At 39.9% G+C, this 18,344-nt stretch overlaps 2 protein-coding genes across 2 annotated transcripts in view; one reads left to right on the top strand and one right to left on the bottom strand.

Annotated features, from left to right (window-relative positions):
- Positions 1 to 18,344, top strand: part of LOC120422275 (mucin-19) — a 476,122-nt gene that overhangs the window by 144,635 nt on the left and 313,143 nt on the right. The gene's annotated exons all lie outside the window — the stretch shown is intronic.
- LOC120431910 (GTPase HRas) lies at positions 6,518 to 14,846 on the bottom strand. Its single transcript, XM_039597041.2, has 4 exons — positions 13,630 to 14,846; positions 7,618 to 7,758; positions 7,426 to 7,541; positions 6,518 to 7,358 (listed from the first exon to the last, which is right to left on the bottom strand). The coding sequence occupies exons 1-4, from the start codon at positions 13,766 to 13,768 to the stop codon at positions 7,182 to 7,184; spliced, it is 573 nt and encodes a 190-aa protein (XP_039452975.1). The 5' UTR covers positions 13,769 to 14,846; the 3' UTR covers positions 6,518 to 7,181.

Raw genomic sequence — 18,344 nt, 5'->3', positions numbered from 1 at the left:
GATGGAAGGGTTTGGAAATGGTGGATTAATGTAAAGTTAGAAGATGAAATATGAGGAGAGGAAATAAGAGATGTGGTAGATAAAGGTTGAGAGGGGGTTTAGGGGATAAATTAGGTGAAAGAATTTAGAGAATAGTTGATTGGTGGATAATGGGTTGGGTGTGTTGTGGGTTGGGTTTGTGTGAGTGGTGATGTGAGTGGTGTGTGTGTGGGGTGGTGTGGGGGTGTTTTTTTGTGTTGTTTTTGTTTTGTTGTGTTGTTGGGGGTGTGGGGTTGGGTTTGTTGTTGGGGTGTGGGTGGTGTGTGTGGGGGGGGGGGGGTTGGGGGGTGTTGGGTGGTGGGGTGTTGGAGTGGATAAGTGTGTGGGTGTGTTGTAGTGTAAGGGATTGGTTATAATGAAGTGATTAGTGGGAGGGGGGAAATGAAAAATTATATGATGAGTTATTTTTGAGGATTGTTTGAGGATTGTAGTGGGGAGTTTGGGAAGTTTTTTGTTTTTTTTGATTTAGGGGATAAAGTGTTTTAAATGTATTAATGAATTAGAATTAATGTGAGAGGAAATGGGGGGAAGGTGTAAGAATAAGTTTGTGTAGAAGGGTTAAAGGAGAATTATGGGTTATTGAAGAATAATGTAGTGGAAGAGTGAAGGGAAGTGGAAAAAATAAGGGGTAAGTTAAGGGGAATAATTATGGGTTGATTGAAGATAAAGTATAGAAGAGGAGGAAGGGGAATGTTTGAAAGAATAGAAAGGTTAAGGGGAGGGGATATGGTTATTGGTGGAATAGTATAGTTGAAGAGATTAAGGAAGTTGGAAGAATAAGTGTAATTAGGGATTAATTATTGGGTGGTGTGATTTAATAATAAGGTATGGAAGATGGATTTTAAAGTGGATGATTAAGGAATAAGAGGAAGGGTGAAGGGGATTTTAAGGAAAAAATTATGGGGATATTTAAGGAGTTAAGGAGGAATATGAATATGGATTTTAAGGGGAATGGTGAAGACGAAGGTGGACGAAATTTTTAGCATTAAGCGTAAATATATAATTAATCAAGCAGACGGATTCCTCTTGCAAAACCATTTCCTCAACATTTGCAGGCAATCCGTCCACCGGTGGACGGATTCCTCTTGAAAAACCTTGTCCAGTAATCAGTCCACCGGTGAACGAAACTTTTTCGCCAACATCGACGGGTAATCCGTCCACCGGCGGACGGATTCCTCTTGCAAAACCTTGTCCAGTAATCCGTCCGCCGGTGGACGGAACTTTTTCGCCAACATCGACAGGTAATCCGTCCACCGGCGGACGGATTCCTCTTGCAAAACCTTTCCCCCAACATTTGCAGGCAATCCGTCCACCGGTGGACGGATTCCTCTTGAAAAACCTTGTCCAGTAATCCGTCCGCCGGTGAACGAAACTTTTTCGCCAACATCGACGGGTAATCCGTCCACCGGCGGACGGATTCCTCTTGCAAAACCTTTCCCCCAACATTTGCAGGAAATCCGTCTACCGGCGGACAGATTCCTCTTGCAAAACCTTGTCCAGTAATCCGTCCGCCGGTGGACGGAACTTTTTCGCCAACATCGACGGATAATCCGTCCACCGGCGGACGGATTCCTCTTGCAAAACCTTTCCCCCAACATTTGCAGGCAATCCGTCTACCGGCGGACAGATTCCTCTTGCAAAACCTTTCCCCCAACATTTGCAGGCAATCCGTCTACCGGCGGACAGATTCCTCTTGCAGAACCTTGTCCAGTACTCCGTCCGCCGGTGGACGGAACTTTTTCGCCAACATCGACAAGTAATCCGTCCACCGGCGGACAGATTCCTCTCACAAAACCTTGTGCCGTAATCCGTCCACCGATGGACCGAACTTTTTCGCCAACACTGGAAGGGAATCCGTCCACCGGTGGACGGATTCCTCTTACATTCTTGTCCAGTAATCCGTCCTTTTCGCCACGAAAAATCCATCCGTTTTACTTACCTGAAAATCAACCCGAAGCTCCGGAGCACAAAAACAAACTAACAATAAATAAATATTTAGGACGAAACGTTTCAACCGAAATTCAAAAATTTCGCTAAGTCCAAAATCGCACTTTTGGGAGTTCGCTTAACTGAACTCGTTTTTTGGCGATTTTTACCATTTTTCGAGTTCGCGAAATCACACTTTTTTGAGTTCGTTTAAGCGAACTGTCAAAAGTGCGATTTCTGAACTCCCAAAAGTGCGATTTTCAGTAACCGTGTAGGTACGCCGAAAACTGGGTTATATCTACACGTTCATAAGAAAAACTAAAATCTGGGGTTTCTTCGCACAGACATTACGCATTTTAATTGTACTCTTACCAAAAATTATGATTTTCTGAGTTGAATATCCCACTTTTTCTTAAGATTTTTTGAGTTCAGGTACTACAACCTTAAAAATGTTTATATGGATTGATTTGAAAAATTCGTTTGAAAAGAAGGATATTGAACTCAGAAAATCATGATTTTTGGTTAGGGTGTACTGCACTGTACACTCAAAATCAGAGTTATCCCTCAAAAGAATACTTTCTATCAGTTTTTTTTCAAGTTCACCCGGCGTCACCCTTTCAAAAAGGGATGTCAAAATCAGGACCATCCATAACCCACGTGGACACTTTTTTTTGGAAATCAAACCTTCTTTAACACCCAAACTCCCAAGCTCGGGAAAAAGGGAAATTTGTATGAAAATTCCTCCTTTTTCTCAAGCTTGAGTTTTCAAGTGTTATAGAAGGGAAAATTAATCTATTGTTAGCAGTTATTGTATTTAAGTCAAGAGAGTTGTCCTCTCTATCAAAAATGAAAAATCAGTTTTTGTCACTTTAAAACCCGCTTAGAATGTCTTCTTGAAAGCAATTCTGATAATATTTTTTGTTGAAATAATCCCATCCCATAATCCAATTTAAATTTTAACCTACCTGGAATTTACCTTTGTTGGAAAATAAAAATAGCTTTCACGACAATTTTAACATGACTTAAAAAGGAGGGAACAATTCATGATGATGATTTTATATTTTCTATTATTTTCTCAAGAATTATTGTCAAAAAGAAGGAAAAATTACGCTGTCTAGTTTTGTATTTGTGAAATATTCTAAAAATAATCATTTTTTTTTATTTACTTAGCGACTCAATTCTTCGCAAAAGGAACTATCCTGGGGAATGATTTTCTGGACACAATTATTTAGGATACATTGACTAACTCGAGCAACTCTCTACGAAATCGGCCGATTTCGACCATTTTTTTTTTGTATTTTTTATTTGACTTAAACTTTGTGGGGGCCTTCCCTATGACCAAATAAGCTATTTTGCGTCATTGGTTCACCCATACAAGTCAGCATACAATTTTGGCTGCTGTCCATACAAAAATGGTATGTAAATATTCAAACAGCTGTAACTTTTGAGTGAATTTTCTGATCAATTTGGTGTCTTTGGCAAAGTTGTAGGTATTGTTGAGGACTTTTGAGAAAAAAATAGGTACACGGAAATTTTTTTTTTGAGATTTTTTGATATGTTTTAGGGGACAAAAATCCGCAACTTTTGAGCCATAGAGAAACATGGTCAAAAAATCTGACACCGAGTTATGAATTTTTGAAAAAACAGTGATTTTTGGAAAAAAACGAAGTTTCATGCAAAACCAAGTTTGACATTATTTTTTAATGCAAAATTGAATTTGCAATCGAAAAGTACTGTATGGATTTTTTGATAAAGGGCTCCGTTTTCAAGATATAGCCACCAAAAGTTTGATTTTAGCGAAATATTTGCAGTTTTTCCATTTTTAAAATCATTGACCATGAGTGATCGTTTCCAAAAAAAAAAATTTTTTTTGAAAAGTTCAGAAAATTTGCTATAAAATTGTCTAAGAGACATTGAAGATTGGACCACGGGTTGCTGAAATAGAGCCGCTTTAAGAAAAAGAAACACGAAAATTGAAGTTTTCTCAATCTCACCAAAATAACCCACCATTTTCTCAGCAACTAATGGTCCGATTAGGCTGGTACAAATATTTTTAAAAGTTTTTGTCACCCCCCCTCCCCCCCTTCAAAATTGGCCAGAAAAATAAGGGGGCAAAAAAAATATTTTTACAATAAACTTCAAAATTTCAATGAAAATACAAGTGCAACCAGCTGAAATCAAATTAAAATAAATTCTTCTGCGTTTAAAATCATTTTTAGCATGTTTGGGTTTATTAAAAAATCTTAAGATTTTTTGAAAATGTTCGATGCAAAATCTTTTTTTTCGATACAATTTTTGTTTTTGTCAGATCTTAGATTTTTTGAAAACTAATGATTGCAAAACAACTGAACTAGTGTAAAATGCATTTTAAAACACTTTTTTCATTGAAATGTGAAGACTATGGCTTGGTATTTAAATTTTTATATTTTTTTTTGCCCCCCCCCCCTTGACCTCGGCCACGGCCGAGGGACAAAAACTTTTTTAAATATTTGCATCGGCCTTAGCAATGTTAATATATGAAATATTTGTGAAATTTTTCGATCTTTTCGAAAAAAATATTTTGAAATTTTTTTTTAATCAAGACAAACATTTTAAAAGGGCCAAACATTGAATATTGCGCCCATTTAAAATGCTAGTCTTGATTTAAAAATTATTTTTTTTTTCGAAAAGATTAACTCGGCGGCAGATTTTTTGACCATGTTTCTCTGTGGCTCAAAAGATGCGGATTTTTGTCCCATAAAACATATCAAAAAATCTCGAAAATCAATAAATACGTATACGAGTTTTAGTGAAAAAAAAGTTGATTAAAAAATCTACAATTTTTTTTCCGTGTACCTATTTTTTCTCAAAAGTCCTCAACAATACCTACAACTTTGCCGAAGACACCAAATTGATCAGAAAATTCACTCAAAAGTTACAGCTGTTTGAATATTTACATACCATTTTTGTATGGTCATAGGGAAGGCCCCCACAAAGTTTGAGCCAAATCAAAAAATACAAATAAAATCCATTTCCGGTTTTGGTAGAGGATTGCTCACGTTTATTTTGATGTAAAGTACGCACTTGATATAAGGAAAATTTCAAATGGGCAGCAGCAGAGAGGGTGAAGAAAAGCCACAAGAAATCTCTCCCTCTCCTTTGTTCTGCTATTCGTTATGTTGTTTCTTGACCCCTTTCTTTTGGAGCTACGTACTGGTCCCTACATACAAATTTCATGAATTTATTTGATGGCTGCGTGTTGAGGTGTTGAAACGGCCAGGCCTACTGCCGTTAGTTTACCGCAGAGTTGATTCGTTGAATTGGGTTGAGTTTGAGCTCAATCAATCGTCTCGAAAAGGAAATTCAAATAGAAAAGGCAAGTCCACAGTCTTGTTAGATTGAATATGTTTCATCAATTTTATTTATTCAATATTTTTGCTACATTCGTCGTTTTACAGTGATTTGCTTAATCATCAATAGGGTCTACCTTATGCGCTCGCGCGGGTTGTTAATATAGTTGTGTTTTTCTCACGTACAGTACTTGTTTTCGATAACTGCAAAGCTCTTTGATGTAGTTTTTTTAGTTGAATTGTAGAGGCAGTCGTCGAGAGTAGTGCATCATCGTAGACCACCAATGCTTAAGTAGAACGCTGTACTGTTCGTTCCCCTAGATTAGTTTGTTTTCTGTAATAATTACTAAACAGGTTCATCCCTTTTATTTCTTGCTTTCTTCACTTTTTCCCGATTGAATCTTTTTACTAAAATATGCCTGCTTTTGTTTCCTTAGTTTTGTTTTCTTCATTTCATTTCAAATGGATGTGTGAAAGTTTTGGAATTTTTTGTCTCATCAATTTATTTTTTTTTTCTTTTCGTTTCATCTTTCATTTCATTACCCCGAGTTGCATTTTCTTTTTTTTGTTTTGTTTTGCGCGCGGTTTTGTGTGTTAAACAGCCGATCCATAATCGAAATGTGCTTTCGCTTTTATTAATTTTGACAACATACAATGATACTCACGATTTAGACTTGGTTTTGAGTGTTAGTGTGTTGAGTAAACTTTCAGTTTGGGCTTTTTCTCTCTCTAACGCTAGAGGATAGACATGTTTACTCCTCTAGCGTTAGCGAGGTTGTGGAAGATGGCATTTTTAAGATGGTACCATCTGATGTTTTTTTTTGCGTGTAAAAAGCAGATCGAATACAACACTGTTCTGGTTGCAATCGGCGCTTCCTGATTGATGCTAGAACTGGATTATAGGATAGCAAACATTTTGAATGTTTTTAGGTGTTTATAAGCAAATGTTTATTGGATTTGATACTGTTTATAAGAATTGTTGTGCATGCGAATTCACGGTTTTGTTATAATTATTCACATAGTTTATAATACGGTGTAAAACAATCTAGTAGAAACTGATAAAAAGCAACTCGTTCAAACGATCATCAACGAAACAATCCCTATCACTTGTGTATGTGTGTGTAAACGGTATTTTGAGAGAACAATGTGAGCGGAAGTTGCTGAAATTGGTACTGTCTGTGTTGGTTTTTTAAAGGATTGCTCATGAGAATTGGTTGCTCCCGTTTTTTTTTGTCAGGAGATTTATTTAGACAAAACAATTGCAACTACAGAAAAACAGATAAACGATTGTGACTGCAGATTATCCTTCGACTGTCGGTTAAGTTACCGATAATGTTTAGCGCTATTGATTGATAAAAAAATGATAAAAGTTAAAATACATTGCATAGTGTAGAAAAATAAAAATAAAAAACATTACTGTCTCTGTCTAAAGCTAATTTTCACTTATGATTTACGTCTCTTTTTGCTTTCTTCCTGTGCGCGTTTCTCTTGCACAGGATTCGTTCTCTCGTTCTGCGCACGGGCGCGCGTCTAGCTCGCTCTGTTGTTTTGCGTAACAAGAATATAATTTCGATACAGTAATAGCAAAAATCTAAAGTATTAGCAGACAAATGTAGATTAAATCTTCCGTTTGTTACCACGCTTTTCATGCATTCCATGATCTTTCCCCGCAAAGTATTACAAAGAGGCGGTAACAACACTGCATATCTGAGTGTTAGTTTGTGCGGTCTTGGAAAAGGTTAGCCAATTTCATTGCAAACCGTTACTTTCTTGTTTTTTTTTTAATTTTTCTTTTCTTTTTCATTTGCGTCGTAGATCATGATGTAAAACGTGATTATTGGGCAGCACTTGATTTTCACAAGAAAAAATAAAATAGATTTGAAAAAATTACAGCAACCGACACTTGAATCGACGGCTCGAGCCAAGCTTGTTGTGCTTCTTGTTTTTCTTCCCTCTTTCTTTGTCCTTGCGAATCTCGCGAACGAGCGTGTAAAAGGCATCATCGACTCCCATTCTGGTCTTGGCGGACGTTTCGACAAATGGCACCCCGTACTGCTTCGCCACCTACAAAAGAAAAAGCATAAAACAATTAGAACAATCATTTCATATTACAAGTCACGCTAACACTCACATCTCTCGCCTGGTTCATATCGACGGCCCATGCCTGGAGATCACATTTGTTGCCAACGAGAACCATGGGGACTTCTTCGGCATCCTTGACGCGCTTAATTTGCTCTCGATACGTTCCTGAGAAAAAAAAATGATTCCAACAAAACCGTTCAAATTTCATTCCCCAAATGATCCCTGCAAACCCACAACTTACCTATATCTTCGAAACTTTTGGCACTGTTTACTGCAAACACCAGCAGAAAGCCTTCCCCGGTTCGCATGTACTGGTCTCGCATGGCTGAGTATTCCTCCTGACCGGCCGTATCCAGGATGTCCAACAAACACGTTTCACCGTCTGGGTTGCGTGGCAATAAAAAAAAAGTAAAACCATGCTGAGTATTATCTTTGTTTTACCCCGGAGAACAGTTTTGTTTAAGTTAAACCCAGTTAAACGAATCATATCTGCGACAAACTCTTTACGCAGTAGGCCTGGCCGCTTTTACCTTTGTTCGGTACAACGTTATGCACTAGGATGTAACAAAAATGACTTTTTGGCGGGCATTCAAGGGTTTGTTCCGGTGGGCATACTAAGCCCAAATCCAAAATATGAGCTTGATTGGACGTAACAGGAGCTGGCGCTCCGGCCTTCAATTTTAAATGGGATTTAACCCGTAAAAAAAGATTTTTTCAAAAATGTCACTTTTTGAGGCATTTTGGCCACTGAAGCGTTTATTTTCAACATCATTGGCGTGTAGGCCAGATCCTTGCGCATCTTTTGGTATATATAACATTGAAATTTGGAGTACCCTGGAGCTCGGTACAGACCTTCAAAGTTTGGCATTTTTTCGAAAAATCGGCCCGGCAAAAAAGATATGCGTCGCGCCTCGCGACGCCCTAGACGCCATTTGATTTTGCCGGGGCCGATTTTTCGAAAAAATGCCAAACTTTGAAGGTCTGTACCGAGCTCCAGAGTGCTCCAAATTTCAATGTTATATATACTAAAAGATGCGCAAGGATCTGGCCTACACGCCAATGATGTTGAAAATAAACGCTTCAGTGGCCAAAATGCCTCAAAAAGTGACATTTTTGAAAAAATCTTTTTTTACGGGTTAAATCCCATTTAAAATTGAAGGCCGGAGCGCCAGCTCCTGTTACGTCCAATCAAGCTCATATTTTGGATTTGGGCTTAGTATGCCCACCGGAACAAACCCTTGAATGCCCGCCAAAAAGTCATTTTTGTTACACTCTATTATGCACTGACACATTGTCCCGGAGTACTGAAACTTCTGAGCATGGTGCTCTCAACGAATAATTGCCAGAAAACCAAAATCCAATGGTGTGTCCCCACGCTTCTTCCTCCCCTGTAGATTCAGAATTGTGTTGTTGTTTTGAACACTCCGTGCTTAAACTCAACCCATTTCAACGAAGCAACTCTGCGGTTAACTTCACGCAGCAGGCCTGGCCGCATTGACGTGTGTGATATTTAAGTGCCCCTGTTAGACTGAAGTCCGGCGGTCGTGCGATTCGAAGCATTATCCCTCGACATCGATTGAGTCCTGCCATTTTCGAGCGTTTGTCGTCCGTTTTGAACGCTCATCAAGAGCGTGCAAAAATCTTAGAAGGCAATTCGCGATTCGCAATTTTCAGTGTAAGAACGGGCCTTGACCGATCTTATGCACCAGGTTCCCGACGAACACGCACTGCCCTTACACCTACATCTCACCCTTGCTCTGAGTCAGTACGAGCAGCACGCTAGAACACGCTTTGAGTGTTCGTGCCAGGCATGCACACCTTCTTTTCCGGTTACGCATTTTAACTCGGCCGGGGGTGGTACATTAAGTAGGGTTTGATGTAAGTATAAGCGCCTAACCATTTACAGTATGCCTATCAACTTTCATTAAAGAAAAAACTATTTTTTTTTTTCGTTTGAATTCAAAAACTAGTTGTTATTTCACTGTGTTTTGTTTTCTCCTGAAATCTTCCCTATTGTTGAGTCTGTTTATCTGTTGCTATTTCTTTTGTCGCGGTGTTTTGTTACAATTTTTGGTCCTAAGCATTTTATAAAAGTTTTTCAAAAGTACAATAGTAATATTTGTGTTAATTCTTTGATCATTCCATAAATTGAGTAAGGGCTCAAACCTCACTTGTTTGAAAAAGGGTGAAGATTGAAAACAATAGACAGTAAAAGAGAATTTATTTTATAAAAATCAAGTATCAATAGTAAGAGAATGATGAGCGTATTTTGAAGAATAAAAATGAGAAGCTAGATGTATTAGATGTAAAATTAGACAATAGTTAATAAATAGAGATACAAAACAAGCTTAGATTATAGTAATGATAATTTATAGGACAGATAAAGAATTATTCAAATAAATAAATTCGCAATAAAATCAAAAAAGATTAGGCGAATGATAAATAGACTTGATATTACTAGTACATTAAGGAAAAGTATATTTTTAAGGAAAAAAAAAAACAAAACAAAGTTTGTTACAGCAGTATCAATTGATAGAAAAGAGTGGAAAAGCTTTGAGAGATAAGAGAATCAAAAGATAGTAGAATTAAAATCAAATGTTGGATATTAAATAGAAGAATCAGTGAAGAATTGGGAATCAGAAGAGCAAAATAAAAATAGGAGATAGGTGGTAGCTGAGAATGAAGAGAAGAGAAACCACGTTGTGCGATGTTTCAGGTACATCCACAGCAGTTGACTCAACATACTGCGAATCAAAACAATACCGTCTACAATCACAAATTACTTCCCTTTCCCACATAGGCGCGCCCCTTTCTTTTAGTCGTCTCGATTCTGACCCGCCGGTGGTCAAAGGTTTACGAGCCGTTTCCACAGGCCACCAGCTAGGTCATCATGAAAACCAATCCAACGTGGAGGTAAGAAAATAGGACACTTGCAAGGAACCACAGCTATACTGTTCTGATCAAGATAATTCGGATGATCCAACAGAACTACGGATGTAGTTAGTTGCTTTCCTTCCAGGATGTTCCTTAGCTGGACGTCAACCGAAGAGACCGCAACAAGATCAGTGCCATTGCATGCTCTTAGGTATCAATTCTTGGCCTGCCTCTTGCGGGTAAACAGGTAAACAAGATAAAATGCTTCGTAAAACTCATTATTTTGTGATAGAAAATACTTGGTGGGACAATTATGCTTAGAAGTTCAACGATGGGACAAACAGACTTGTTATTGTTGTTAATGATTTCCTGAATAAAGTACTAGATTTTATGTGTTTTCTGATAGTATACGACAAACTTAAAATAAAAATAATAAAATGTCAGAGATCCGGCCTAAAAAAGCGTATAAATAACACTTATGTGGTTATAACTTTTGATAGGGTTGTCAGATCTTCAACGTTTTAGGCTCATTGGAAAGGTCTTTTGATTACCTATCCAGGTTTTTAAGCGAAGATGGCGTTTGAATGGTGAACGTCCGAAATGTCAAAATCACGCAGTGGTACCAATATTCCGAAAAAAAAGTGTGCCATGGCATGACAGCCACATTTGTTTTCTAATGTTGGTGCTACTGCGCGATTTTGACATTTCGGATGTTCGCCATTCGAACGCCAGCTTTGCTTAAAAACCTGGATACAAATGACAGGTCGCATGGTAGATCCGGACAACGTTTTCATCAGAATATTTGAGATCCGGCCTCCAAAAAGTGCATAAATAACACTTAAGCTGCTTATAACTTCTGATAGGATTTTCAAATCTTCAACGTTTGGGCTCGTTGAAAAGATCTTTTATATACCTTTTAAAAATGTATAGCATGACGGGCTTTCTTACAAAAACGTTACTTAATCCACCGGAAGGTGGTTGCTGCCTTCCTCCTAAAAGCCTTGCAACCACACACTACGAAAGCTTTGGCTAACGCTTACTTAGTAAAGACACTATACATCTGAGTGCTGCCATCTAGGTATGATAAATTTAATGAACCATTTGAAAGCACTGCAGTGTTTGTGTGCGTGCACTGAGCGTAAAGTTCCGACAGCTATCCGCCGGAGCTTTCAAATTATGTAAATAATGACCCTTTTTAGTATCAACAGTTTTTCGAACATATCTTTTAAAGTACTGCACCAAGCCGGATGAAATTTAAAAAAGACTTAAAGAACCTGAAGGCAAATCCAAAAACATAGATCCGGACAAAATCGGTCGAGCCAGTTCCGAGAAAAGTGAGTGAGAAAAAAAATTCTACGTCCATCCACACGCACAGACATTTGCTCAGAATTTGATTCTGAGTCGATATGTATACGTAAAGGTATATCTGGGAGGCTTATTTAAAAAGTTCAATTTTTGAGTGATTTTATAGCCTTGCCTCAGTGAGGTGAGGAAGGCAAAACCACCCTTTTTACAATCTTCCGGGCTTTATTCAAATAGTAGTTTATGCAACAAGTTGCAAAAAAAGGATTTTTTCAGCACGAGTCGTACATTTATCCAACGAGGTTCACCGAGTTGGATAAATACGAAGAGTGCTGAAAAAATCAAGTTTTGCAACGAGTTCCATACAACATTTTTTGCTATTCCAAAAAAACACACACTGAGTGAAATTTTATGTCAAATGTTCATGTATTTTGTCAATAAATCGTTTAAATCAAAAAAATGTTGAAAAGTGTTACTTTTCGAAACAAGTGCTGAAAAGTTCAACTTTTCAGCACCCATTTGAGTGCTGAAAAGTAGAACTTTTCAGCATTTATTTTGTAAAGTGTTGCTATTCGATTCTGTTATTTTTGGTACAGAAAAGTAGGCTATTTCGTCGTTCAAGAATGACAGGAAAAGTAAGTAGATTCACGACGGATTTGCAAAAAAAATGTTTTTTTAGCATAACTTTTGAAGCTCTTTTCTAAACTTCATCATACTAACTAGGGTTTTGTGGGACCCCAAGATGGATCGAATGAGACCAAAACGGTCCAAATCGGTTCAGCCAGTCCGGAGATAATCGTGTGCATATTTTTCGGTGCACGGAATTACAGACATACACACGCACAACCATATGTTTAGAATTTGATTCTGAGTCAATAGGTATACGTGAAGGTGGGTCTACGAGGTCGAATAAAGAAGTTCATTTTTCGAGTGATTTTATAGCCTTTCCTCATTGAGGTGAGGAAGGCAAAAACATGCTCTGAAAAATCGACCATCTCGAGCCATCCTAATAGTCAGTCTCTCGTCGTTTAAAAACCGTCCGGGATAGTTGGTAGATGTAGATCTTCTACGTTAGTTGATTACGACGACCCTTGCGGCATGTGGTTCGGGAATGAAATCGCGTCCACCGCCCATTAACACCGCGGCGTTAGATTTGACATCAGCGCTGATGTCTATTCGCTGATCTTCCGGAGGATTCTAAGCAAAAATTGATATCCCTGGACCGTTACCCCGGGGACAGCATCAAGACAAAGTTACTGCAGGAAATGTATTCGGTGTCGAAGAAGACTGCGTTCGTCGTACGAAACCAGTAACTGCGAAAAGACCGAAGTGCAAGCGTTGCCATCGAAACAGACATTTTGCCAAGGACGGCCAGTTGCCGGTTCTGTTGGAGAAGCCGCCGTTGAATGAGTTAATGAGTTGATTAAGCTTTTTTGTAAGTCATTCGTTGGCTAACACTCGAACCTACTGCCTCTAGCCTTTGGACCCAGACCGAGACCCAGACAGTTCCGTAGCAACGGCTGTTTGAAGAAAATGTTCAACACAAAAATTTGAGAAACGACAACCGATGATGAAGTCCAAGTTCTTGGCGCAGTACGAGGCTCAGCCAGCCGTACAGGATCCTGTAGACAAAGAACTGGAGCGAGCATTGGCGACTATCTTCCTCGGCAATTTGGCCCAGAATGCGAAAACAGCGAGCGAAGCTTGGAACATCTTACCGCAACAAGTTCTAGGACAGCGGTTCCACCCTGAGGATCAGTCCTCCTCTGTAATTACTATGTAATTTTTTCCGTACTTATTATTATTAGATTCTCTCAAGTGCTGCAACCAGGTTAGGAGGTCTGCATGATTTTTTGTAGTTTTATTTGGCTACAATACCCTGTTGGTCAAACATTTTATCAGGGCAAGGAGGTGTACAAACCAGAAATTTAAATTTGGATAAATACTGTTGATAACCATGTAAAGCAACAAAAAATCCTGAATAATTTGCTATTTTTAAACTAAATTATTGCTCTTTCCAGTATTTCAAAAGCAAGTTTTATCCACCAAAATTTACAACTAAAAAAACACTACTCACCAATCACCACCTGCTTCCGGTAGGAGTCCTCGATGGTCGGATCGTACTCGTCCACAAAGTGGTTCTGGATGAGCTGTATCGTGAGGGCGGACTTGCCAACGCCTCCGGCACCGACCACCACCAGTTTGTACTCGGTCATTTTTGTTGTCTGCCCGTCTGTCTGTCGTTTAACGTTGCTTCCGGGAATGGGGTTACGCTACGGGTTGGCCACGGCGGCGGACTCCGGCACCATGCAACGCCAAATCCCCCTTTGCTTCACCCTTTGTTGTTGTTGTTGCTGGATGACTTTGGCCTCGAGGGGGCTCTCTTCTCCGTTCTTTGATTATGTTGATTATGTGTACGCTCGACGTCGTTTCTTCGCGTTCTTTTGTGCTTTTTTCTTCCTTCTTTTTTTTGTGTGTTTGATTAATCCCGGACGCTCCTTGTCGTCGTCGTCGTCAAATACTGCTGCACACACATACACACTCGCGCGAACGCACACACACACAGCACTCTTGCGTCGCGAGTAGGAAGGAGTTAATTACTTAACAATTTGCCAAAAGTGAAGCAGCTAACCTTCCCCGGTCTCCCCTCTTGCCGTGTTTACTGAGAAGATGGGAGGACACAAAGCTGCTGCGCTGCTCTTCCTCCTCCGACAGGGCAGTGACTCATGCACAAATCACATCAACAAAATCCGCCTCCCTGCTCTCCTGCTCCCGATGACCAGTCCAACTCCGGAACGCGGTCCTCCACCCGGAAATTCACACGCTCTAGCAGCACCAACTCATCGGTTCAAAGCTCAAAAATCCAACGCGCAGAGAAAAAACGGAGAAGCGAAAAAAAACATTGAAAATCCACTTGTTCACTTTTTGTGCTTCTTGCTTTGAAAATTTTCCGGTCTCTTCTCTTTCTTGTGTGCTGCTGACAGTAGGTACTTTGTGCTGCTGCTGCTGCCAAGAGGAGAGCCCCAATCGCAGGGCGTTTTCTTCGAGGCCCGATGCGCGTTGTTTTTCTTCCTCAAGCTCAAAAGCCGAATCACTTTTCACTCCGAATTCCTTTCTTCCCTCGCGCGCAGGATTATAGACACCACTTTCCCGGAGCCAGATTTCGTTGTCCCTGCTGAAAGTCACAAGCACTCCTTTTTTTCCTTTCCTATTTGTGTGGTCTGACAGTGATGACGATCGCGAGCGATTCTTTTTGGTTGTTCTTTTTGGCTAGGGCCAGCAGCCTCCCTGACTTTGACGATGGGAAGCGGTTCTACGGAGTTTGGCAGCACTGCAGGCGAACCGGTTCGGGCTGTCATCGCGCGTTGACGTTAGATATTTAGGGGTTACAGATTTGAGAGGGACAGAGAACAAAGTGGACCCCTCGGCTGGACGGTTTTTCTCCCAGTCACGACGTTCTAGCAGGATTCTAGTAGAGTTCTTACAGCACTGGATATTCTTACAGCATTCTAGCAGAAATTTTCTAACGTTCTAGCAGGATTCTGACAGAACCAGCTCTGCTAGAATATTTCGTGACTGGGTTTATGAAATCAACCTTGAAATCAACGCCAACATTTCAAAAAGTATCATGTATAAACCGTGCGTTTTGAGAAAAACGCATTTGCATATTGAGCATTATTTTTCAATTTCCATATTAATATAAAAGCCAAAGATGATGTTCTGATGATAACAAACGATGAAAAACGTTGCTTTTATTGATGCTTGATCATCATTAAAAAAAAATTATTTCCGTCATTATATTTAAGAAAAACAAACATAACTTCTTTTGAAATCACAAACAAGGGCATTTCAGTGAGAAACTCTGGGAGTAACTCGGAGTAACTCTGAGTTTCTCAACCCAGTCAAATCAATCCGTATTCTGAAACGGAATCTAATTAGAATCGTATACAAATTCCGTTTCAAACGCAACAACCGGTTCGAACACGGAACCGGTTGTTGCGTTTGAAACGGAATTTGTATACGATTCTAATTAGATTCCGTTTCAGAATTCGGATTGATTTGACTGGGAACTTCCTCCCGAGTTTTTCAATTCCCACCCAATATTCGATACCTTGGTATATGAAACCATGACAATGTTGTTTGTTTATTTATTTTTCGGTAAAGTTTTCGTGTCGTTTTTTTTTGTATATTTAAAACTAGCCGCTCCGCGACCTGCAGTCGTTCCTCTTTGCCCGGCACCGTATTTTGAAACTTCCGTGTGTGCGTTTTAAGAATCCTTCTTTCTGTTGGAACTGTGACCGGATTTTAAGGAGGATGCCAGCTGGAGGAAGTGAAAGCAGGACATTGAAAAATGCCAGCTAGTGCCAGCCGTTCCGTGACCGGATCTCTGCGCTTCGAAGTTAAACGGAAGTACATGGTGACGGACAACAACGGCGCGCTGCTGAAGTACAGCAAAAATATTTGTTACGCCGGGATGGAATCGGCGGATTTGGGATCACGCTTATCGGTAAGTATTTGGAGAAATTAACTTGAATTGGACTTTTCATTTCTAAAATGTTGAATTCCAGGTCGGCTGTTTACCTTGCGCAGAGCGCATTCAAGTATGCCATCAGGAACATTGCCCTGGCAAAGGAGCACCATTTTCGGGTTTCGTCATTCGAACGGTTTGAGCTGCCTTTTTGATCAAGCTGAAGGAGCTGGAGAATTTCATCGAAAATCTCGGCCAAATCGCCAACCCGCAGGTGGAATTGCTTGCCGATGGATCTACCAGCTGCTGAGCGAAGAATATGGCGCGTTGCAATGACCGAACATATTGGGTTCGAATCACGTTAAAGCCTTATCATTGCATAATCGTACTTCCACCAAATAAACCGTGATAAATAGTCAAATAAACAAAAAAATATATAAATTTTATTTCGATTCCAAAACTATAACAGTTTTGAGCACCGCTGATGACCATCAAGATCAGAGTTCCTTTGGGTTGGAATCGCTCGTGGGAGGCAACGAAGGGCTTGGACATCTCTTTTCGAAATTGTGCAGCGCCAAAATACGGACAGGTTGCGACTTCCTTGATCTTGGCGGTGAACAAAACCTTGATTCGAAACATGATCTCAAGGGCAATTCAGTGAGGAACTCTGAGAGTAACTCCGAGTTTCTCAGCTTACTCCAGAGAAAATTGAATTGAAGCCGCTGTGGTTCGGTTCCGTGAAATATTATGAGGAAAAATCTTGGAGGAATCGATAAATTTAGTTGAGCTACTGATTGTTTCCCCGTTGGAAAAGGCGGGCCCAACTGAGCTGGTGGAGTGTGTAGTGGTTGAGTTGCAACTTGGTTCTCGCCGGAGTGGTACCGGACCAGCACCCATAATGTACCGAATCCCTCCCTCCCCCTGAAAACATTTCCCCGGTGACATATACAGTGAGTCAAATATTTGTCCGTAATCCAATGACAGTGTCTTAAAGAGGACATTCTGCCGCGTCGATTGATGTATAAAACATGGTACTTTGGTCGTATTTTATGAACTTTTATATTACAAACATTTTCCGTACGGGGGGTACGGACAAATATTTGATTCAATGTACCTCTACAGTTATCCAAATTTTCCCCCTCATGCGACGATCCTGGCGTTTCTCCCAGAAGACGTCCTGCCAGAACAAATGAAATAGAGATTTGATTTTTTTTCATGCTTTGTATTCTTAAAACCCTTGTTTGAACATTAATAAATAATACAAAATATCGTGCGATTTTTTTTTAATTTAAAACTTCTCAATATAACATGCTTGATGACTAGGGCAGGGATGAAACTGCAAGCTGGGAATAACGTCGAAAAACTGGGAGTGCCAGTGGTATTTTTCGGTGATCGAACTGCAAATCTGCTTCTGCGGGTTGTGCTAGGAAACCTCCCGTGAACGACTTCCTGTAGGAGGGCTTGACTGCACACTTCTGCCATCTGGTTTCGGTAAACTTTTCCATGGGCAGGTTAAGGCGGTTTACCGGTTACAGCTGGCGGAGCACACCTGATAGTGGAACAGTACAACAAGGCATCCCTTTTAGTTTTCGACGACGCACTTGACTCTTGGCAAACTCGGCAAGTCTCCATTGGAGCAAGGAATCGAAAAATCCTTTTTCTGACCATTTTTGGGGTTGAAAACGTAACGATCGCGCAAATTTTCCCGAAAAGTCAAAACAAACATCAAACCTAGCAACGGCTACTTGTTATTTTTTCCAAACACCAGGTTCTACTATACAGGTGGGAACAAGTAGAAACAACTGGAGTAACTCGGAGGAACATTGAGAAACTCTCGTTACTCTGGGCAAAATTGAGGAACTCTTTTACTCACTGAAATGCCCTTGATCACAAATGTCTATATGGAGCCTAACATTTCAAAAGGGCACTTAACTTTTGTAAACAATAGTGTATATCTTTTACTCAAATGACAGTTTACATAAGGTGTGAAAGGGGCACACTCGAGGGCACACTCTTGTTTAAAAAAGTTATGTGCCCTAATGAAATGGCAAGCACGACATCATCCTGCTGTCTTTGGAGGGGAAGCTTTGTAATGATTCGTTTTTCTTCGCCGACTGTACATGGCGCCTTTTGCAAGTGAAGGGGATGTTTTGTTATAAGGCTTTCTAGGCCCAGTGAAAAAAATATAATTTAACTCAAAAATGACGAACTCCTCGTCACAGTGTCTTGATGCAAACAATGATCGAGCTGTAGCTGTCACAGCCCTGCGAAGTATGTTGGCTGACATATCGGGCAGTCAGTCAAATAAACCAGCTAGAAGTCGC

This window comes from Culex pipiens, chromosome 3 (assembly GCF_016801865.2).
Source record: "Culex pipiens pallens isolate TS chromosome 3, TS_CPP_V2, whole genome shotgun sequence".
NCBI classification, from domain to species: domain Eukaryota; kingdom Metazoa; phylum Arthropoda; class Insecta; order Diptera; family Culicidae; genus Culex; species Culex pipiens.
The sequence above is the reverse complement of the archived record's forward strand: the minus strand, read 5'-3'. Positions and strand labels throughout refer to the sequence as shown.